Raw genomic sequence first — 23,268 nt, 5'->3', positions numbered from 1 at the left:
TACAGGGATGTAGGCCCAATGTGACAGGAGAGACCTGAAAGCAGCAGCACAATCTGCTGGTCTTGCCTGAACCAATCAGCTGCTCTTACCTAAGCCAAAAGTGTGTGGAAAGAGGGGGAACTGGAGGTGCAACAGGCTGAGACAGCAATTTCCTCTTGGCAAGGGGCAGGTATATTTGCACATGCCATTATGTGCTGTTATGACAGCATCACGGTCTCAATAGTATGATAATGAAATCCAAATTCCAAGCCCAAAACAAACTATTCTTCGGCATTTCCGTGTCACTCCACAATTCAAGTTTTCAGCACCTGTGCCAGATTTTTTTTTTTTAATTAAACACACACAAACTGGCACAGCAGTGACCTAGGTGAGGAAGAGGAGGAGGAGGAGGACACAAAAAAGAGCTGAAAATCCAGCCGAGTTGGGGGGTGGGAATAGTGAGTCATTGAGAAAGATGACAGAGAAATGAAAGCAATGAAACACCACCCACTGACCTTTTGGAAGCCTTTTGTACTCCTCATGCAGTTTTTTGCAAACATCTCTCTACAACCATAAGAGCTTGAAACAGACTTTTAAAAACAACAGTGGTGCTATATGTGATTCCATAACAACTTCTGAATCTGAAGTAGCAATATCTCTTTCAGTGTCCTTTCACTGCACATAGCAATGTATGGAATAAAATGTTTCTCTGAAGAAGAGCTCTACAGCCCAAACACCTGGGCATTTTGATTATTCTTTTGACTCCTCAAACTACCTGTACAGGGCACCTCTTATTGTCCTTGCATCAGGTTCTGACGGCATCAGCTCTAACACACTCAGATGCAGCTTCCCTAGGAAGCAAGACAGCTGCACCCAAATGAGCCACAGTGGGGCTGGGTGTGCACTGGGTGCAGAAGAGAGTGCTTACATCACAAGCTTCGTCAATATGTGGAATCCAAAAACCAAAGTGAACAAGTTCCTACTTGCTCTCTCCTGCACGTCAGCACTCTTGAACTCCACTGTCACAAGCCTTAACCAGGCTCCTCTAAAGCTTTTATCAGCTTTGCCACTATTTGGCAGGGAAGCACAGGTCTCTCTGCAACATTTTTCAGTCCCTGCCCCCCTTTTCTTCCTTCCTTCTCTCTCTCCTCTGTTTTTTGTTCCCCAGCCTGTTATCTCTAGTCTTCCTCTCTGGAGTTCAGTGGAAACAATACCCAGGGCTTTCACACTTCCAACAGTTCAGATGCTGAGAGAGTCCGAGGAGATGCAGGCAGACTGTGGGGCATGGCTGTCTGGCAGGTAATGCTGGTGCCCATCCCATCATGCGCTTGCCTCTGAATACATGGAAAGAAGCAAGGAATGCATCCATAGTGATGCAGGAATTCTCCCATTCCCAACCCCATTTTATGGGGTTTGGCGTGCCTTAGATGTTTCTACAAAGAAGTGGGATGGAGTCATAAACAATGGAATTCCCCACAGGGGACCAAAAACAGGCAAGGAAGGGCCCTGCGATCAGCCCAGTGTCTCAGCCCCTCCCCAAGAAGTGGGGAGAATGTCTGTTTAGACCTTCTTCTTTTTCCATTCAGACTTCATAACCACTCTGCCACTGGACTGGCAGTGGGTTCTTTCCTCTCCTTCCTTGACATTTCCACTTTCCAAACCCATCAAGTTAAACCTCTCTTCAATCCCCCTCCCTGCACTAGCAAGCCAGATCCTCACCTAGGTCTGCAAGGTGAAAACGAAGCCCTGATCACTGATCACCACTGTTGTGAATTAGCTGGCAGGGCAGATCAGCACACTGGGAACAAAGCTGTTTTCATCTAGTCTGTAAGTTAGGGCAGATTTCTGAGCAGTTGATAATTTGGGGGCAGGGCCAGCTCCAGAAGGTGTCAAGGTCAGGCATTTCCTGGGGCCGCAAGACCAGCAAAGCACCTGCAGCCCCAGCGGCGCTGCCATCCCTACTTTGCACAGAGCTGGGGTACTATCTGGGATACTACCTGGGGTGGTAGTCAGAAGCAGAGGGAGAGAATGCTCAAGGGATGGGCAATGAGAGCAGTTTGCTCAGCGGCCCCAAGAATCTTAGAGCCAGTACTGTTTTGGAGAAACAAGGACCCAAACAGGGAACCCAAGTCACTGAGGTGGCATTTATACTTTGAGCACATGGAGTGAGCAAATAATGAGCCATCTGGGACCACCTGCTTGTCTCTAGCTGGAGAGGAGCCTAGGCCAGCGTTTGTTTGTCGTTGATCCAGGGAGCAGCTCTTTCTGCTTCCTAAAGAGACAGCACCAAGCCCCACTTTGTTGCCTCCAGACTGCAGTTACCCAGGTAATTAAAGCCTTCCAAGTGTAGATAAGAACACAAGAGTGCTTCTCTGTACACTGTCTCCCCAACACTAATATCGATGCATTCAGCTCAGTGCTGGTGGAGAAGCAACAGGAAATAATTATGGGCAAAAGGAGGAGAATTGTACCCTTTTCTTTTTATGATCACAGTCCCAAGGAAACGCAGTAAGCACAGTACATACATCCTAAACTGGCAAGCGCCAAAGGGACAGATTTACACCCCTAAAAAACCTGCAAGTAAAAGGTCTTCAGAATATGCTCCTGTTAGCAACACTTTTCCTGCCATTCAATTAAGATTCATACATCAATATATCAGGAACAGAAGATGCTACACAGCACATGCCACACACCTGGCTTCAAGCTAAGTGCCTTCCTAGGAGCACCATCTAGTTCAATGGGCAAAATGACGGGTTACACGGAAGTGACTTGATGCCAAACCCTGCTTTGATGATGACCCCCCCACCCCACTCCCAGAGTAGGGGACAATAACCCCCACATAGGCCCAAAGTTACACAGAAAATGGACTCTGCGCCCTTCTCTCTCACTGCAACTGGCAGGGCCCAATGGATTGGATGGTGCTTGTGGGATGACATGGGAGATAACATAACCCCTGGACTGTTACACACAGGTGGTGTGTTCAGAGTAGAACCTTCTCATTCGTTTTATGCATATGCAAAATGTTCCTGACTCCCAGAAAAAGAAACCCGTGGCCCTAAAGAAAGCGAAAGCACAGCAATGTGTGCAGTGGAATGTCTGGTAATGGTTACACAGGCTCTGTTGTTACACGAAGCAAAGGTTACACTCATATACAGAATCTGATTTCCGCAAAGAACTAAGCAATTTAGTTACAACAGGGGGCAACTGAGCAGGGGAAATTGGCTGGATAGGACTAGCAGGGGGTGGGGTGCCTCTACCCACCCAACTGAGAGCAGGCCATTCAGAAAAAGAGAGAGGGGAGAGTGTCTAAGTTTGCCTTGGTCAGCTGTCACCAACCTTGAACTTCAGAAAATGGGAGAGCAGACCAGAAGCATCCAGAAGTGTTAGGAACAGGCCCACTGTCATACACACGCAGGGTCTTGCTCACTTGCCACTCACTAACTGGGACGGCAGGCGAGTCACCTTGGTGTTATCCGTTCTGGTCAACACCACAGACAAGTAAGGGAGGGAGAGGAAAGGGCCAGGTGAGGTTACCTCCGGCAGAGCGGAAAATGCCAAGTGTCCTGAGAATTATCACCCCATCAAAAGACAAACCAGCACCTCACATGCTCAAGGTACTGGAGCAATAAGGGACAGCAGGAAAGAGGACGAGCAAAAACCGACAGCATTTAGCTTGCCTTCTACCAGAACACCCGACCCAACTCATTTGGGAGTATGACTGCAATGCCTCCCATAGCCAGCGTGAGCAGCTCCTGAGCCCTCCACATGCACAAGGCATTTTAGAAACAAGTGCTCAGCCCGGTGCCACTTTAAGAAAGGATTCAATAGATCTACAAATCCACTTGGCAGCTCGCCAGCGCCCTCAGCCCTCTGACAAGCAAGACATCCAGCAACCTCACAGATCTCCTTGCCAGAGCTCTCATCTCCACTGCCATTTTTGAGAAGGTAAGAAAAAGCAGGAATCCTTTCTGAGCGGCAGGAGAGGGCTCGCCCTGTTTCTTACCATCTCTATATCCCAGCGCTAACTGAGCAAAGAGACACCTTTATAAAGTGGTGATTCTCTTTATTTAGGAGGGAGAGAGCAACTATCCATCCCCAGCACAGTGTCCTTCCAGTGACTGTTGCTGGTGTTTATCTTATGTTTCTTCTTTTTTTTAAGATTGTGAGCTCTTTGGGGTCAGGGAGCCATTTTTATTTATTTATGTCTATATAAACCACTTTGGGAACTTCGGTTGAAAAGCTGGATGTAAATACTTGTCATATTCATGTTCATAAATAACAGACGACCTACTTCTCTCCTAAGCCCTCTGCCTGTGGGCCAGAAAAGGATCTGATGGGATTGGTGGCAACCACAAACGATGGCTGGCTAGTAAACTAAGCCTAAACATGTGGAACCGCCCCCGGCCCACCTTCCCCTCCAAGGGCTGGAAGCACCACCTCAGACTCCTGCTTTGCTGTTTTGTTCACCAGAGCCCACCCCTTTTGCAATGTGGTAGAAACAGAGCCCAGGATCCCGGCCTCTCCGGCCTCTTAGCTCTGTGGCCACCTTCTCTTCCTCCTGTTCAAAACCTCTTGACCCCTTTCTCGAAACCCCAGACCGCACAGCCTCCAAGCCTAACCGCCACCCCGAGGCCCCACGGACTTGCGGCCCCCTCTTGCCAGAGAGATTTATTTTTCATAAGCTTTGGCACAAACAGCAAGGCTGCTATCTGCCAGGCCCCAGGCCCCTATAAATATGCATCAGGCCACGTTTATGGAGACGGATGGCTTGGGGGTCTGTCGTGTGGTTGGGGGGGAAAGGAAGAGTTGGGGAAGGGTGTGGCCACATGATTAATCACTGCCCACTCTGTTTAGGGGTATTCATCACGGCCCACTGTCAGGTAAATCATTGGAAAAACACCTCTCTGGTAATTAATGGGAAGTGACGGATGGACAGCCCCTGGGCCCATTAATCTGGACCATCAGCAGCAGACCAAGATTATGAATGTCAGGATGCATAAACTGTATACCAATCAATAGGGCCAGGAATTCATCCAAGGTTCTCATTTCCGAGGCACCTCCGGTGCATTAGGCTCCGTTTGCCTTCCCCGCCTTGCTCTGCTCTGCTCTCCCCTCCCCAGGTCTGAACTGAAAACGGATCCCATCCCCGGCACGTGGAGTGGATGGCTAGCACAGAGGGCAGGTATGCTGCACAGAAACTCACAGCCGCTTTAGACACACCACCATATAGGTAAATAACCCCTGAAAGAAATGTGGATTAGCTCAGCCAGGCTGGACATCTAACCTGCACTTCAATCTGTGATGGCTTTATTCCATCACAGAGACACCCACATCTAAGAAGTTAAAACCAAGTGGACTGCACATCACAGAGGGACACTGCGAATCCCACCTGGACTGTGCTAGTTGTCAGAAGGTACCTGCATACTCGGCCCCATGCCAAACCTCAGCCAACACCCTCAATCAGACTTCACAGAAAGTTCATTGAGTTTGGAACAGCCTGCTCCATCGAATATACAGTTTTCAGTTTGGGTTACACCTGCTTTCCCTGCTCCCATGGTTTTCACTGCTATATGCAGTCTCAGCACCAGGTGAGAACCATCATGCCAGACACAGAGCAAGGTGCCTGCTCCACACTTGAATATTATCCTGCTCTTGGGTCTTGAAGGAAATGACCAAGGATGGTGAATCCCATTCCTCTTCACGCACTCCAGACGGAAAGAAGACTTTCTCTAGGGCCTAGCCAACCCTTTGGAAACCAAAACTAAAACGGCAGCAAATGGTTCACGCTTTTGTAGGAGCACAAGGTAGTGATAACACTGGGAGCTGAGGTGTCAAAACAAGTTCGGGACAAACTTTAGACAGACTGCAGAGTCTAGAGAAGAGTCCAATCCATTTCCTAACCGAGATGCAGGCAGAGCCCGTTGGATCTTTTCCATTCCCCAATAAGCTAATTTCAGCAGCAGAATGCTCCCCTTCATCTTTATTGACTCGGTGAGAAAAGAACGCAACAAGAAGACAGCTTCAGCCCGGAGGAGTCATTTTTCAGCACAAAGCATAATCCATTTCTTTCCAAACAGCCACACCCACTGAACAAGGGACTGTGCTTGGCTAGCTAGGTGCTCCGGGGGGTCTCTCCAGCAACAAACTCTGCTACAGCTCTGAAAGGGCAAGGGCAGAAAAATGCACTGCTCATCATCACCTTTTAGAGCCCATCTGTGTGGTGCACACACAGAGCTGGGCACCAGTGAAGCAGCTCTACATTTGGAAAAGACTGTCATGTTAGAGCTATGAACGTAGCTAGCTGTCGTTATCAGAGAGTGCACCAGAATGGTGCAGATGCTGAGGTGGAACCCAAGTATCATCACAAGGACTTCCAGGCTTTGTAAGCTCCTCCTAGCTGATCTACTGGTCAGCTTGCTACAAAACCAGCAGGATGGAAAAGCGAACACTCACGGCTGATGCTGGGAAAGCCAAAGACTTCACCTTCACGTGCACACCAATAAATCTGCAAAGCCTTAGCACACAGCATTATGCCTAATTGCAAAGTCTGCAAACATGGCTAACAACTACGTCTGCAAACCTAATGCAAAGAACAATAAACCACCACCCATCAAATCTGATGGGCAGGGATGGAAAGTTCCAGTTCTTTCCTCAAACCCACTCACCACCCCCATTTCCCTACAGACTCTCTACCGGCTTTCATATATCCCAGCACCAGTACACCAAGCCATAACTCACCCTGCGTTTCCACACACTTCACAAAACCAGTAACTAATTACAAAATCACAAACACTAAGATACTTCAAGCATCAACCCCATTTGCAAAGATAGTTTCCCTTGACTTGAGTGACCTTCTATAGATTCACATTCAGATTATCTTTGAAATCTCCAACAAAGCAGATTCTTCTTTTTTCTATTGGAAATTTTCTTACAACTAGGAAGCATTTCCTGATATCCAGCCTAAACCTATCCGGTTGCCATTGGTTCTGGTCCTCCCACAAGTACCCATTAAAACCAGCCATTCTCATTACATAATAATAATTTCTGTATTTTTTCATCCAATTAATATTACATAATTCATACCATAGAATGAGGCCTGCTGGCCAACACACAGGGTGATGGGAAACAGCCTTTTAGACAGAGTTGGGGAAATCTCAGGTGTCTGGTTTCTAAAAATGTGATGCTAGCTCTGAGGAACTGAAGCATTTTTTCAGCTCTCTGCAAGGACCAGCTCCTAAAAATGCAGTGATGGCTCTTAGGAAGTTTATCAGACCTGCTCTCAGGCCAACCACATTCAGCAGCATGATGGCAACAGAGTGAATTTGGGGACACTTATTATCTCAAGCTGCTGACATTTGCTGATTTCAATGCTTCCTTGCCGTCACAGCTGCTGAAACAAAGGGGGTCTCAGGTTCTGTTCAATGCTTTTTAGTCCTGATGATCATAGAGATAAGGAAAAAACGTGACTGCAATGAATCTGAAAGCTCAAGGCTCAGTACCAGGAAGTCCGGAAACACAAATCCCAATGAACACAATATGTATGCTAAAGAGTGGGGACTCTGGAAGTGAGTCAGAAATTTTTATTTATCTACAGCGTTGGTGACCCTCTGATCTCCTAGACCAGTGATAGCCAATAGATGACCTGGATTTGGCCCCCAAAGCAGTTTTTTCGGGCTCTCAGTCATTCTGCCAAATTTTAATTGTGTGGTAAATTTTTTTGCACAGTTTTACTCTTAAGGAAAAGAAGCATCGATTCTGTGTACACCTTTCACTATCAATCTGTCACTTAAGGGGATCTTTTATGAAACACATTTGTTCCTCATCCCCCAACATCAGCATTCTCAGATCATCTGACTGCACGTGCTCCATACCTAAAAGGCCTTTTCTGCCAGATGATACTGTACTAACTTAATTATAGAATCTGACGAGGCATGAGGAGGTTGGGTTGCTCTGGCCAGAGACTACTGTCTGGAGAATACAGCAGTTAAGCAACAATTCCTATGCTAAGTCCAAACATCCACTGTAAGTCCAAACTGGGCCTACAAAGGGCAAGCCTCTGTGAAAACGTCTCCTCTGCTCCTTGCCCAGCCACCTCTGGGCTGGAGAATCATCCTTCATCTATGTTGCGACAACTCTTATCACTCATGTGCAACCTGCACCATGCCATGGCCAGAAGGTAGAAGATAGAAGAAGAAGAAGAAGAAATCACAGCCCCATTCAAACCTCTTTACTGTAAAAACTGCAGCCCTTTCAACAACTTCCAAGACTCCTTGTCTCATCCCTTAGGAAAGCCCCACATTTTATGCAGCAAACGTGATCACTGTGTATACACTGATGTTTTAAGTGTGGACACCACACATCTGGGAGCCTTTGCTTTCTCATGTACCCAGACATGTCTACAAGGGAACTCAACTGTAACAATAGGGTACACACAACAATGTTTGCTGGGTAAAGTGTAGAACTGTCATCATCCACAGGGTTAAATGATACATAGCAGCGTTGTACAGTTCCAATTGCCCCATCTCAAAGGGATATAATAGAGCTGGAAAATGTGCAGAAATGTACAATCAACACTATCGTTGGAGCACCTTCCTGACATGGAAAGCTTAAAGTGTTTGGAACATTTTTGTTTAGAAAAAAGGCAGACATGGTAGATATTTTAAATTATGAATGGTGCAGAGAAAAGAGAGAGTTCTTCCTCCTCCACCACCACTCTTACAATACAAGCACTTAGGGTCATACAACTGAAATTGGTTAGCAATATACGATTCAGGAAAGACAAAAGGAAGTCCTTCTTCACATAACATATTAACAGCTTGTGGAATTCACTGTCACAAGATATAGTGAGGGCAGCTGGCTTAGATGGCTTTAAAGGGGCTTTAGGCAAGTACACTGAAGATAGGTCTATCAACAGTGATATGAAACCTCACTGCTTATTTATATTTATATCCCTCTCTTCCTCCAAGGAGCCCAGGGTAAGTTTCTCCTCACAACAACTCCATGAGATATGTTAAGCTGAGAGATGCGACTGGTCCGCAGTCACCCAGTGAATTTCAAGGCTGAATGGGAATGTGAGCTTGAGTCTCCCCAGTTGTAGTCCAACGCTGTAACCACTACATCTGAATACCAATTGCTAGGAGACAAAGAGTGGGGGGAAGTGGTTACCTTCATGCCCTGCTGGTGGGCTTCTCCAAGGCATCTGGCAGTCGGAAGCAAGAAGCTGGACTAGGTGGATGTTCTTATCTCACTTGCCCTGCGATGCTCAAAGTCTAACTAGGCCACGGCTGCCGCATCAGTCTCTGCAGAGGTCTTTTGTTTTGTGTTTGGGGGCGGGGAGAGGAACCGCAGCTCACAAATTTCATTTCTCAGGATCCTGTATCTCCCTTGCATCCGCAGTCTATTACACACTCCATCAGATGCCCCCCGCCACGCCTCGGCACCAACTCATTTCATGCTCAGAGGGCTGAATCAGTGTCCCTTGGCGTGTCTCCTTTTCACACTACGCCAAGCAACATAACTCCAACTTGCACTGAGTTCTCCACCAAACCCTTTAATCCACACTGCAGAACATGGAAGCTGAAAACCAGGCAAGCAACAAAATGCCTGCTATGACTCGCCTTCCAAAGGCAGCACTGGCACAAGGCATCTCCCAACTGGAAGGAGCTAAACCTTGGCTCTCAGGCAGACAGCATCTAGGGCAAGGACACACCACTCAAGTTACTCTGGGGGACACTTGTTCATTGTAACTGACATGCAAGGACTATCACTATGCTGACCGCAGAAAAGCATTTTTTTTGGTTCAAATTTAACTGTTTCTTTTTTAGCCTGTTCTGTTAACCCTGTTTTGTTTGGGGCTTTTTGCTTTGTACCCCATAGCAAGCTCTCTTCTCTGTCTGCAAGCCATAGATCCTTCTAAAACTCTTTATTAACCCACCCTCCTTTTCCCTCTGCACCCCATAGGCACACACTTTCTCTCTCTCTCTCTTTCCTCTCTTTCTAAAAATCTCTCTGCCTATTATCTCTAATCCTCCTCATTGGAGTTCAGTGGCAACAATACACAAGGCTTTCACATCCCCAGCAATTCAGATACGGAGGGATTCTGAGATGCAGGCAGACTGTGGGGCACGGCTGTTTGGCAGGCAAAGCTGGTTCCCATTCTATCACCGGCTCCTGAATCCATGGAAAGGAGGAGCAATGCAAACATACTGATGCAGGAATTCTCCCATCCCCACCCCATTTTCAAGGGCTTTGGTATGCTTTAGATCTTCCCACAAAGAGGAAGGAATAGATCATGCTGGGTATCTGGAATCCCCCCCCCAGGGGGGCACAAATAGAGAAGGAAGGGGTTGCACAATCAGACCATTGGCCTTACTTTGTTGTACAGGTCTGCTAAGGACAGGAGACCTTAAGCTGACTGAGAAACATGGACCAGAGGTACATGTAGGGGACAGGACCATAGTTCAGTGATAAAACGTCTGCTTTGCTTGCAGAATGTCGAGGTTATATTTATTCAGCTATCTATCTATATTTATATACCACCTGATATGTGCATCTCTAGCTGGCATCTTCAGGTAGGGCTAGGAAAAACTCCTACATGAAACCTTGGAGAGCTGCTGCCAGCCAGTGCAGACACAACTGAGTGAGAGGAACCAGTAGCCCAACTCAGTATAAGGCAGCTTCCTACATGAGCAACAGGTGAGCACAAAACCACCCAGCAACAATCCTAGAGCAAACCCAAGGAAATGCAACACATCAAAATGCATTCCAACCCTCATGATGTGTTTCATCTGCAGTTGGCCTCCTGCTACATCTCACCCTTGGAATAGGATCCTGTTGGAGCCCAGATCCTGGCGGCAGCAGCAAGTGGACCCCATATACTGCATCCCACCGAGGCCAGCCGCCGAGAACAGCAGCTGCTGCTAGTGGAGGCAGAGCACTCATTCCTTTATGGGGAGACGGGGGAAATCCACGTAGCTGTTAGGCCAGAGGGCGCCTCCAGAGCACAAAGCCCTCCGCCAATCCAGCGCCAATGCAGCTGCCCATAGTAAAGGCTGAAGTGGCACCCCATGAACTCCCAGCAGCTGGGATGGCTTCCTGGCAGCAAACTGTATTTTTAGCCTTTGAGGTTTCCGATTCCACTCAATCCATAATTCCATCAATAGAATATTTAACCTTAGAGCCTTGATCACAGGAGAGAAGAGAAACGGCAACCCCCTGGGCTGGACAATGAAGGGAAGGCAGTGCCAGATATCCCTTGCCCCAGAACACAGAGAGGAAGCACAGCTTACACCAACTCCTTCCTTGGCCCTGTGGATTCGGCTGCCACCCTCTGCGGGCTCTTCAGTGACCAGAACTCCTCTTCCTGTCTGTCCCTGCCCCCACCCTCTTTTGCAAAGTGGGAGAAGCTCTGGATTGGTGCTTAGGGAGCAGTGAAGTGCCCTTGAGGGACAGCACCAGGTGTCACTCCGCACTCGCACATGCACAATGTCACTCTTTATGGCCTGCTGCAGAATGGGCACTTCCTACAAAATAATAACGCTAATAAAAAAAGAGAGAAGTGCAAGGAGACTCCAAACAGCCCAAATTAGAAAGCCCTTTGGACTGTTCCACTCATTTAGTCTCCAGGCACATGGCAAAAGTGCCTCTCCCTCTCCACAATGTGTCAGTGGGAACACCTTGGCAGAGGAAATATGAGGCTGCACCGCATTCATTTCCCCAAGTCTCCTACTATGAGCTGGAGGAGTACAATACAGACAGAATACCCTCTCGCACTCACACGCACACAACACCAACACTCACAGTACAGTCACACTGGCCCAGAACCTAACATCTAAGTCACCACGTGCGCACACGCACACACACGCACAGCCCCCAGATCTTGCAGCTGAGGGATCTTCCATACACAGCTAAGGTCTAACTACTGGGACAATTGATTGTACATTTACTCCTCACCCTGAAACCTTCATTGCTGTACAGGAGAAAAGGAATTTTGGTTCTGAACACATATTGCCTCCCAGAAACATACTTGCAACTATTATTATTATTATTATTATTATTTCTAAACTGCCATTCCAAAAATGGCTCAGGGCGGTTTACACAGAGAAATGAAACTAGTACCCAACTCTCTTGCAGCATGCAAAGCTAAGCAGCCAGCCTGGGACCAGCTACTCCTTCCAGCCTTCTGCACAAGCCACACAAACCCCAGCATATCCTGCCATCCATACACCACAGTGGCAAGTCCCACACCCAAACCACTGCCCCCTTTCCACCTCTCTCGCAGAGTGGCCTAGGCACGGTCTATTGTTCTAGGGTGGCCAGGGCTATGATGCTGGCATAATCCCTCACACACAGTGGTGGTGCCATGGAGCTATCAGTATCATATCATTAAGTCTGCCTTGGGAGTAAGAGAGATCAGAGCTCCCCATTCAGCAGCAAAAGCCTGAGCTGGCACACATCAGGAAGCAGCCTGCAAAGCACTGCCTCAGGGCTCTGTCATGCTCCCTTGCACTCCAGGAACACTTGCAACACTTGTCATAAAAGCCAGTAAGTAGCCTTGAATCCAGCCGCTGGATGTCAGGAGATCAGCTCCGTATCCCACCCCTGCCCTGATTCTCAATCACTGTTTAAAGTGAGACGGTGCCACATATGTTCTCTCTCCCTCATACCGCAAAAAGCTGAGGCCATATGATTCTACATCTCTTTATCGGCGAGGGGCAGGGGAGAGACTAACCTTCCACCCTTGCTTTCTCACAGGTGAGGAGAGATCCACAGAAAGAGTAGCAGATCAAATGCATTTCTCAAGGTCGGCCGGTCTGTCGGTCTGTGTCTCGCTCTCTCTCTCTCTCTCACACACACACACCCCAACCACTCATTTTCTTCCCATTTCGAGTTTCCTGAATAAAGTGCCGCTTCTTACATCAGTAACATTAAAATAGGGTTTGGCATCAATAGCATTTCTTTAAAGCTGCATGGAAAAGACAATGCAACAAAAGGAGGAAAGTGAATTAATGTCTGACCAAACGGACTAAAGAAATTAGGCAGGATTTTACAGATATATCAAGGGCAGAGACCTCGCTAGAGAGCACATCAATAAATAAGGAAAAAGATGAAATTAACACGGAGTCCAACTGGAATAAGATTTAAACAATCTGTCTCGAACAAAAAAAAAAAAAAAGATGAGAGGAATGACCTTGCGAAAAAAGCTGCTACATAGATCCATACATCTAAAACTAGTACCTCACGAGTGCCATGCAAAACGGGGCAAATTGGGTTTCACTAATTAACTTACTGAGCCCTGACTAGCTATTGTTAAAACATTGAATTCTGGTGAAGGGTCTAAGCAAAAGGCATTTTGGAACACTGGCTCCATCTGCCTCTTTCTTTCCTCCGATTGGCAACTTCTCCTAACTGTGTCCAGATTTCCAGCAGGAGATAGCTGTGAAATTTTGAAAGCATCTGCTGCCAAGTCTCACTTCAGAGTATTAAAAAAAAAAAAAAAAGACCAAGAAAGAGTGAACACAAGCCTGCACACATCTAGACAGTGAAGGGATCATGGGTGATCAGGGCAACCAGGATTAAAAGAGCACAAGATTGACTCTATCAGAATTGACATCAAAAGACACTGGGTGAAGAAACAGCATTAAAATTCAATGCAACTGAACTTCAGTGAAAGTTTCCCAAAATTTTATTTCCAAATGCCTGACAATTACATTTGCAGATGACACTAAAGGGGAATTTGCGGCAAAGAGCTGAGAGAACAAGGAAATAATTCAAAGGAAGTGAGTGAGGCTAGAAATAAAACACGATTCAGCCGGGCAAGGCGCAGCTTGCAGAGATGGGGAAATGCAGACATTGAGCGGGGACAGAAACCTGGAAAGAGACACAGGGTGAGAGCAAATTGGAGATGAGCTGACAATGATGAAAGAGCTGCTGCTATTTCAGGCTGCAGAGACATCACACCCCAGAGGAAGGGGGGATGACGGACAGGATGCACCCAGGATCAGGAAGATCAGCTTTGCCCAAAGCAACCTGGCAAACTGGATGGAATTGGTGGGGCGCACCAGGAGGATTAAGAGAGGTAGAGGCAAAAGCAAGTGACATGTCTGTGATGGATAGCCCTCTGATCTCCTGTCTCAGCAGCCCCTCCATCAATCACTGTGCAAGCTCCTCCCTCCTTCTCTACTTCAGCCTGGTTCTCGGGCAGTGGGATTCGACAATCATTCTGTCCCTCTGCAACAGGAAGAACCCTCTATGGTGGGAAGTTCATATAATATTCCTCAATGCTACCAGTTGAAGGATCGTAGCAAAACGTAGGGCTGCTGCTCAATGACAGATGCGATCCCTGTCATCTCCAGGCAGGGCTGAGAAAAGCTTCTGTGTCTGAAATCCTGGAGAGCTGCTGCTCGTCAGAGTAGATAGAACTGAGCTAGATGGACCAATGGCCCTGACTCCGTATAAGGCGCCTCTCTATGGAAAGGTCTCAAAGGGGGGGGGGGGCAAATCATGCTGTTAGAGGCTGAGCTTGTAGGACAGATAAGCTTCAGAGCGAGCGGATGGTTACACTGTCTTTCCAACACCTTGCTAGCATTCCCAAAGAGTGGGCTCCCTTCAGTCACTCGATACTTCCCTCTCTCTTGCTCTCTGGGGTTCCATGTGTATGTGTTTCTCTTACTGTATTAACTGTGTACATTTCCCCCCCAGGAGAGACCAATAATTTTAACAGGAGCAAAGGAGCACTTCTGATTTTAGTTCAGGGCATATAAGGGAAGCCTGGGTCATAGAAATGGGAAGTACATAACTACACCTGCACAGGGACACGGGGCGGGGGGTGGGGGAGGGTATAGTGAGTGGAGCCATAAAGCTCTGAAATGCAACATAATTAATGTTGTAGCTTTAGAAAAGCTATTATGAATGTATCAATGGTAAATTGCTAGATTCCAGAACACAATATTAATTTTGCTGCTGCCTGTGTCTACAAGAAGATCCAAGCCTCAGAATGGTTTCACAAGGAGGGTACTGGCATCCTCGATTAATGCCATTCTTTACAAAGCTCAGGCTTTGCTTTTGTTACTTGCATCTGCCTAAGGAAGAGCTCTGTGAAGCTCAGAAGTCTGCTGTCACATCAAGAAAAGTTGTTGCAAGCAAAACCATTGTATGCCCCAAAGCCCAGTCCCTGCATTAATCGCAACCCCTCCCAGTCCCACCAGAAATACAGTTCTTGCCAGAAAGTGACCCATCACACAGCTGGTCACCAGCAGCAGTGTATGAACGGGAGCTAAAATGCCACAATGAAGAATGGCAGTTATGGCGGGTGCTGGCAGGAGACAGTGAAAAACACAGCCTGGCAGCCAGGGGTATATGTTTTATGAGGCAAGTGCTTGGGACTGCGTGTTCGCCAGGAGAGGAGGGAGGTGCGGCACAACGCTGCTGAGGGACATCATATAACTTCCCTCATGCAGGGACTCTGACAAACAGAATCTCTTTGTAATTCAATAAAGGCCCAGCAGTTACAATACCGTAGTTCATCCATCGTAGCCAAAGGACTACAACTGCTGCTCATATAAATTGTCCCAGTCCAATATGCAGAGGGAGAGGGCTCACCTATTGGGTGGGGGGCACCTACACCCCTCCTCAAAAGACAGCACCAGCTACTAGACAGTGGGAACATAAAGAGCACTACAGCTCAGAGCAGAGGATTCGTGTAAGCAGTGAAAGCAATCAAGACTACTCCAAGGAAGATGGCTCCTTGTTAAACATGAATGGGGAGCAGGTATTTGCTCCCTAGTAAAAGTTGGGTGCTCCAAGTGCACATATTGAGTCTGCCTTGAAGGAAACCGCTGGATGGGGCTGCCTTGTGATATATTTAGGGAAGGCCTTCATACCACTACCATCTGATTAGCTAAATGGGTTACCTTTTCAGTGTGTCAGACTTTGGGCTCAGGCTAAAACTGTTACTCAGAAGAAAAAGAGGAAAAAAAGGAAGGGAAGTTCTTCAATTACTACAGCCATAATATGTTTGCAGGTTGCCTCAAACCCCTCCCTACAAAAGACATGGGAGGTACGATGGTGAGGAAATGTATAATGGCACAAGCAGTTTCAGTGCCAGACCATCATATGCAACATCTTAAAGCAGACAGTCATGGGCCCTCCTGTTTTCACATCCTATACAAAAGAATATTAGTAATAACAGAAAGCGCAAAGTGAAAACTGTGCCAAGGCAAGGGTGGGATCTAAATTACTTGGTCAGACTTATGCAAAGTAAGTTTCCCAATCATTTCATCATATGAAGAACACATTTGAATTTTTGAACAAGGAATTGAGTGATAGATGGATGGCCATTGCCTGTTAGGTCAGACAACAGCAGCAATTATAAGAAGAGAAAGAAACGTTGGACTTACCATGAAAAGCTCTTTTTCACAGTTGAGGAGGTCATCCTTCAATCATGGGTTGTGTACTAAGCATGCTCCAAAGACAGGACCAACTTTTAAACTGGAAGGCATGGCTAGCTTCCTGCCTAGAAGGAAGCAAATCCCCAGTTCCGGGACTGTTGCGCAGAAGGAAAAGGATGAAGAATCACACAGTCCCCAAATATACATAAGGAAGGAGATAGCTATATAGGCAACAGAGTATAATAAGGATAAAGGATACTATAAGGTTAGAACCATGGAAGTCCACAAAGGGAGACTGCAATACCAGCAAAAATGGTGAAAATCTTTTTTCGAGTGAATCAGATAACCTCAACTATGAAAGAGAAACTTTCACAGCAAGTCCAATGTTTCTTTTTCCACAGTTTGAGGCGGTCATCCTTCAGTCATTGGACATGCCCAAGCTGATGATGTTAGGGAGGGAGAGGATGAGAGTCATACCACCTGCTACAGGATGGTGCACGTAAGGGCTGCCTGAGCAGAGCGGAAGGAGGAAATTTTGTAGAGTCTGATGAAGGGTGTTTTGGAAGATCCTTGCCTATTTCCAGGATAGGAGCGATGGCTGAAGAAGGCTGCTTAAGTAGCCTTGCTGCATGAAGAATGAGCAGTAATGCCCTGAGTGTCTGGAAAGTTTGACACACCATATATCAATAAAATGGAGGATGTAATTCAGCTGACTAAGGTGACCTTAGAGACCTTTGTCCTCAAGGAGGGCTGGTGAAAGGAAATGGAGAGCAAGCAAGAATGGAGAACAGCTTTGGTTCTTCTTAATGTAGCTGTGGAGGGCCCTCTGAACACCCAAGCTATGCCACGCTGTTTCTTTTGGGTGAACAAGATGGGAGGGGGGTGGGGGAGAACCACATCTTGGAATCAATGAAAAACCAAGTTGACCTTGGGCAGGAAGGTCGGGTCAGTTAATACTACATAGTATGGTTGGAAAAGGAAAGCTCTTTCCAGACAGAGAGCCCCCAGCTCAGACACCCTGCGTGCCAAAGAGATCGCGGTAAGGAAAAAGCACCCTGAATTCATCCATTCATTCAATTTATGTACCGCCCTTCCTAAAGTGGCTCAGGGCGGTTTACACTAAACATTCCTTGAAGGAAAGGAACTGCAAGGGAGTATCCACCAAGGGTTTGAAGAAGACCTTGGTGAGTGCATTAAGCCCATGTGGAGATCCCCAGACAGAAATCTATGGATCATAAGTGGGGCAAGATCAGTAGCTCCCCTGAGGAACTGATGTAGCTAAGGATGTAGGAGGGAGGAATTATCAGTTAAGAGGTGAAGAACCAATGACAGAGCTTGATGCTCCAGAGCACTCAGATGAAGCCCAAAGTCTAATCCAGACTGAAGGAAAACCAGAACCTCCAGGATGCAGATGAAGAGAGGATGGAACTTCTTTCTGCAACACCAGTGAGAGAAAGCCACCCAAGACGTCTGGCATATGTGATTAGTAGAAGAGCATCTTGAAGCCAGGATGGTGTATTGGATCGCATTGGAGTAATCTTTTTCAAGCTAGGAGCAAGTGCTCAATCCCCAGGCGTAATGTTGGAGCCACTGGAGGTCTGGATGAAGTAGAAAGCCTTGCTCCAGGAGGTCTGCTCATGGAAGCAGATGCCAGAGAGGACTAGCTGAAAGGTTCTTCGGATTGGAGAACCAGGATCTCCGAGGCCAGTGGGGTGCGATAAGGATGAGGTCTGCCTGTTCTAGGCATAGTCTTCCTATGAATGCTGTCGGAGGGAAAGTGTAGAGGAGGCCTGTGGGCCAGGGCGAAGAAGCGGGAGAAGAACCTTGAAAGAAGATGATTGTGTGGGGAGGGGAAGAGGTCCACCTCAGGGTGCCCAAACTAGCGGGTGATCTGTGAAATACTGAAGGGTGAAGGGGCCACGTCAAGGGTCTGACAACTGAGCCAGTCAGCCTGAGAATTGGTTGTGTCCTGAACCACAGGTGAAGCTCTGCCCAGCACAAAAGTAGGAACGATTCTTCAATGAGAGAGCGGGACTTGGAGCTGCTCCGGAGATGGATGTGAGACTTTGTGGAATGTTGTCCATGCGTACGAGAATGTGAGTGTCCCAAATGATGGGCAGGAAGTGGAGCAGGGCTAGACGGACCGCATGAAGTTCTAGCCAACTGATGTTGTGCATCTTCTCCTGGGAGGTCCATGTGCCTTGTGCGTATTGGCCGTTGCAATGAACTCCTCGGCCAAGGACACTCACATGGGTAGTGACTATGACTTGTTCTGGCACTATCGGGGGAGTCCCTGGGGAATGGCTGAGGACAGCCACCAACCAAGGAGAGACGAACTGCCAGAGGAAGGAGAATATCAATTTCGACTCCTGGAGACCACAGAGCCCTGTGGTTGTCTTTGGTAGAATACAGGAGGGATTTACCATTGCCTCCTCCAGTGCAGTATGAGATGCATCTTTCAGCATCTCCCTATATCGCTGCTGCCCAATATAGTACCAGCGGGGATTCAAACCGGCAACCTTCTGCTTCCTAATAAAGCAAAACCATGGTTGAGAGCAAGAAGGGTGCAGTGGAGCACTTGATGAGCCTGAGGATGTGAACACCGCTCATCTTCAGGTGTGCAATGAGGGCTACCATGAGCTTTGTGAAGACCCTCAGGCTGATGACAGTCCAAAAGGTATTGATAGTGACGGTTGTTATAGCAAAACTTGAGGTATTTGCGGTGGTCTGGGAGGATCAGGATGAGAAGGTAAGCCTTGGGTAGGTCTATGGAGGCCAGGTAATGTGTGCATCATGATTAGAAATAGCCCCTTTAGAGTGAGAAACCTCTAAACCAGAGAGAGGTAGGTGGTTGGTCTCCTCCCCTTTTTCCTTTTCGTGTTTGTTTTTTAAGCACACCAGCAGGGATTGAACTCTCAGCCTCTGGCACTCCAGCTAGCAGCCTTCCCCGCTGCAGCACCACAGCTGATACTGAAGTAGTGATATTGGCGGAGGCCATGGGAGAGGAAGGGCCAGGTTCAGTTAAGGGAACAGCGGGAGGAGGAGACAGAGAACGAACCGGCCTTTTGGAAGCAAGCACCTCCTCAGAGGAGGAGGAAGGTGGTGATCTGGCCCTCTATTTACGCTGCAGGGTCCTACTTCATGGTGGGCAAAGGCAGCTGTGGCTTGAGGAAGAGTTGCATTGTCTGAAAATAAAATCTTTTAGCCATGAGTACCCGGGCGGGGGGGGGGTCCTTGACCGGCAAGGGGACTGTACTTACAACCTCCGTAGGTGGAGCACTACATTCAGCTGGCTCTGCTGGTTGATCAGGCGGCGGCTCCAAGAACAGCTGGGCTGGAAGCTGAGTTGGTTTACGCTATAGAGAGAACTCAATCCAGCACTGCAGGCTGTTTGAACGGGCAAAGCAGGCTAGAATGGAGGAGGGAGATGTGGCAGAGCCGTATCTCTTGCTCTTGGAGCCGATACTGGGCGCAAAAGCAGTGTAAGCCACAAATCCAGGGTAAGGCTGGCAGTGAAAAGCAGTGCAGCCAGCTCCTCCTAGGAGGGTGGCAGGGAGATCAGACCTCACAGACTGTCTGCAGGAAAAGCCACTCACTCAAGCAGATGGCGCTTGCTGGCATTGGGCACTTTCAAGCCTGTGGCACACCCCCTTTTCTTGTGCTCCTCCATGTAGGATATTTTCTTTGATGCGTTTTTGTGTGCCCTTTAGGGCTTCTCCTGAGTGTCACTGTGAGCCTCGGGGGATTGTGCGCAAAGTGCTCCCGGTGGGGGAGACACGGAGCGGGGCAACTTGGAACCCAAACTGGGCTCTTAATGCGAAGTTTGCTCCTGGTCTTTGAGTGAAAACCTTCCAAACCTTCCAATATGGCTCCAGCATGGAAGCGTTCCATAGTATAATGCTCTGTGCCTTAAGCAGATATGCCCAACAATCAAACAAGGAATAGGGAAACTAAAGTAAAAGAGATCCAATCACCCCAATGAGTAAATATAAATTTTGTTTTACATTTTAGTAAAACAATGCTTCCTTCCCATGCTGGAACAATGTTAAAGGCCAGAAAGAAGGAAAAAACACAAAAAGGCTAGCCAAAGGCAAAGGAAAATCAGAGCTCCTTCACAGTCCTATGTACTGAAGCAAGACAAGACCAGAACTGGGGATTTGCTGCCTTCTAGGCAGGAAGCTAGCCACGCCTTCCAGTTTAAAAATAGGTCCTGTCTTTGGAGCATGCTCAATACACAACCCATGACTGAAGGATAACCTCCTCAAACTGTGTAAAAAGAAAGATATGTAGGGCTAGATGACTGGAATACATTTTATATCATGTCCAGTAAAGATGTTCATTCTACCCAGGTGCAGTAGTCCATCTCTTAACTATCAATTCTCCAGTGCCTGTACTGGCTTCATATTGCTTTCCAGGCACCAAGCTGCTTGAGACTAATAAAGTCCTTAAGAAACTGAATCAACATTCCCATAGGATGACCTGTTTTCCTATACCTCATTGCAAAATGACCAAGGCTTCCCTATTGAGCTGCCATCTGTTTATTTAAGAGAACAGCTAAGAGATTTAGGGGCTTTCTTGAGTCTTACACCACATATGGAATCCCACCCCCAAGTCATGATTTTGTTGGAGTCAACTTAATAGATTTTTTAGATGATCTCAAATATATTTTATTGTAATAATCCCTGTTACAAATGCTTGGAATAAAAGATTACTATTAGACTTGCCAGGAGCTGAACATCTTCTCTAATTATTGAGAGGGTTTTGCGGGTGAGGGGCTGGCTCTGAGGGCTGCAGCTAAAGCAAGAGAAAATTGTAGTTCTCACTTTTTTTAGCTGAACTTTCACTGGGCATGTTGCACATATTGAAAAAATGTGTTGGAGAAAAGACAGACTATACATTCAGTAAGTTAAATAATGAAAACTTCATTGTCTGACCATGGAAGAGGTTATCCAGCCTCCCTCTAGCTTCTGTATCTTCACCAGATGATTATATTTCCACACTTTTCTAGAAGCAACTCAACCAGTCTTCTACGGATGTGCACGGAATGGGATTTGCATTCTGTTCCGAGCTCAGAATGGAACACAAATGCCCAAAACATTCTGTCAAAACAATTGGTGGAGTCGGTTGTTCCAACGGAATGAGCTCAGTACATTCTTAGTGTTCCAAGTGCCATTTTGGAGGTCTGTTTTTCCCTTGCTGACTGGTGCTGGCACTGGCTTCCAATGGGCTTGCAATCATACAAGTCAAGTTGATTTGTATGAACAACCAAGAAGCAAGGAAATCAACTCAGGTCTTATTTGAAAGGTGTTCTGTTTCGAGCTTGAAACGGCCCATTTTGAGTTGGAATGTTTCAAGCTCAAATCATTCTGCACATCCCTAGAGTCATCTTACACACACTGAAAGCTGCCTATAGAGAATGACTCCATATAAAGTCCTGATTCAAAATAATAAGAGAGACCAACATTTGAAGCTACTTCAGTTTAAATGAGCTCATATACTGGTTGAAGTCAATCTGAGCCAGAATTCAGCCCTGGAATCTGTTCCAAGAGTCAAGATGCAGTTCCAAAACACATAAAGTGCTAATAAAGTGGAGACTTCAAGGGCCTTTCTAGATATCCGTATCCCCCTCTCACCCGCTACATGCAGGCTAACAAGTACATGGAACCAGTACCACACTATGTAACCCCCATGAACTGGAAAGAGTAAACATACATAGGATCAGGCTATCATTCCCACAGGGTTCAATGAGACTTACTCCCAAGTAAGTATGCATAGGATTGCAGCCTTGTTGCTGGGGGAGGGGACAATCAGTTCACTGTTTTTAAAAAGAAGAGAAAATGAAAGAAAAAAGATAAGTGGGTATTCTAGCACTGGCAAGGAGGGGCACACAGCCTTCAAAACACTATGTCTCAAAAATAAAGATTACACGAACACTCTGAAAAAGCATACAATTTATCTCCCTTAAAAAAAAAATCCTGATGTAGAGTAAGATTTTTTAAGAATGCTGTAAAGTAGCAGAAGCACTGCGAAAAGAGCAGAGAGCTGTGCTCATCACAGCCAGCTTTGTCACAAGCGCTATCCTGCAGGGGTCCATCACACTTGCACAACTGTATTCCACAGTGTGAACTTTCAGAGGAAGTGTTAAAGAGGAGGAGGAAAGGGAAACAGAAAGTGATCACATCTGCTAGTGGCAAAATACAGTGGTGAACAGAGTTGCCAACTCTGAGTAAAGCTATTCCTGGAGACTTTCCCCCTTATCTTTTTCACAACAGCAAGATCTCCAGAACCGCTTGCCATAGCCTTCCGGCGATTGGTGGCAATGCCCCTGGAACCTCCAGTCCAATCCTGGACGGGTGACAAACGTGCGGGCAAACTACGAATCGCACTCCCCAGTCCCCTCAAAGCAGCCTACGGGACATTTATTGCACAACATGGTGCTCATTTGGAAAAGCCCTGGACAAAGGCTAGATCCCCCTCAAGAGCGACCTCCATCCGAATTAGTAGGGGGGGCAGGGCGCCTCGACCAAGGCACTCCCCACCTGTGGCTCTAACTTGAAGCAACTAAGCACGCAGCCCGAGAGCACAGCGGACCGGGTGGAAAGCAGGGGGCGGGGGGGGGGAGGCTGCTGAGCCAGCACTGAGAGCGACCAGCCCCAGGAAAGAGAGAGAGGAAGAGGGGAAAGCGCTTTCGCGAACGAAGCCTCTTTTAAAAGACCCGTCACGCAGGATTTGGGGAGAGGGGAAGAGAGACAGAGAGCCAGTTACCGGGCGCTGGGCGGTCGCGCCGCTGCCTCAGCCGCTTCCGTCTTCGCCGCTTCCGCCCGCCCCTGGCCTGGTCGTCCCCCTTCGCTGCGGAGGCCGCTGGGAAATGTAGTCTGGCCCGCAGAAAAGCCCGCGCCGA

The 23,268-nt window shown here is 47.4% G+C and overlaps 1 protein-coding gene across 13 annotated transcripts in view; it reads right to left on the bottom strand.

Annotated features, from left to right (window-relative positions):
* R3HCC1L (R3H domain and coiled-coil containing 1 like) overlaps nucleotides 1–23,268 on the bottom strand; it is a 50,540-nt gene that overhangs the window by 17,378 nt on the left and 9,894 nt on the right. Inside the window, exon 1 of one of the 13 annotated variants that reach the window (XM_053309817.1) lies at nucleotides 23,133–23,255. The exons of 4 other annotated variants lie outside the window; for them this stretch is intronic. Coding sequence is in view for 5 of the 9 variants with exons in the window: in XM_053309814.1 (XP_053165789.1) it covers nucleotides 90–183 (94 nt within the window). In the remaining 4 variants the exon portion in view is untranslated. Of the gene's footprint in view, nucleotides 1–89; nucleotides 390–494; nucleotides 512–9,144; nucleotides 9,553–16,376; nucleotides 16,496–21,301; nucleotides 21,750–22,122; nucleotides 22,156–23,132; nucleotides 23,256–23,268 lie in introns of those variants that run through there. 8 more of the 13 variants (XM_053309824.1, XM_053309819.1, XM_053309821.1 and 5 more) reach the window with 8 other exon arrangements.

Source organism: Hemicordylus capensis, chromosome 3, assembly GCF_027244095.1.
Source record: "Hemicordylus capensis ecotype Gifberg chromosome 3, rHemCap1.1.pri, whole genome shotgun sequence".
Taxonomy (NCBI): domain Eukaryota; kingdom Metazoa; phylum Chordata; class Lepidosauria; order Squamata; family Cordylidae; genus Hemicordylus; species Hemicordylus capensis.
This window is presented reverse-complemented; position numbering and strand designations above follow the sequence as displayed.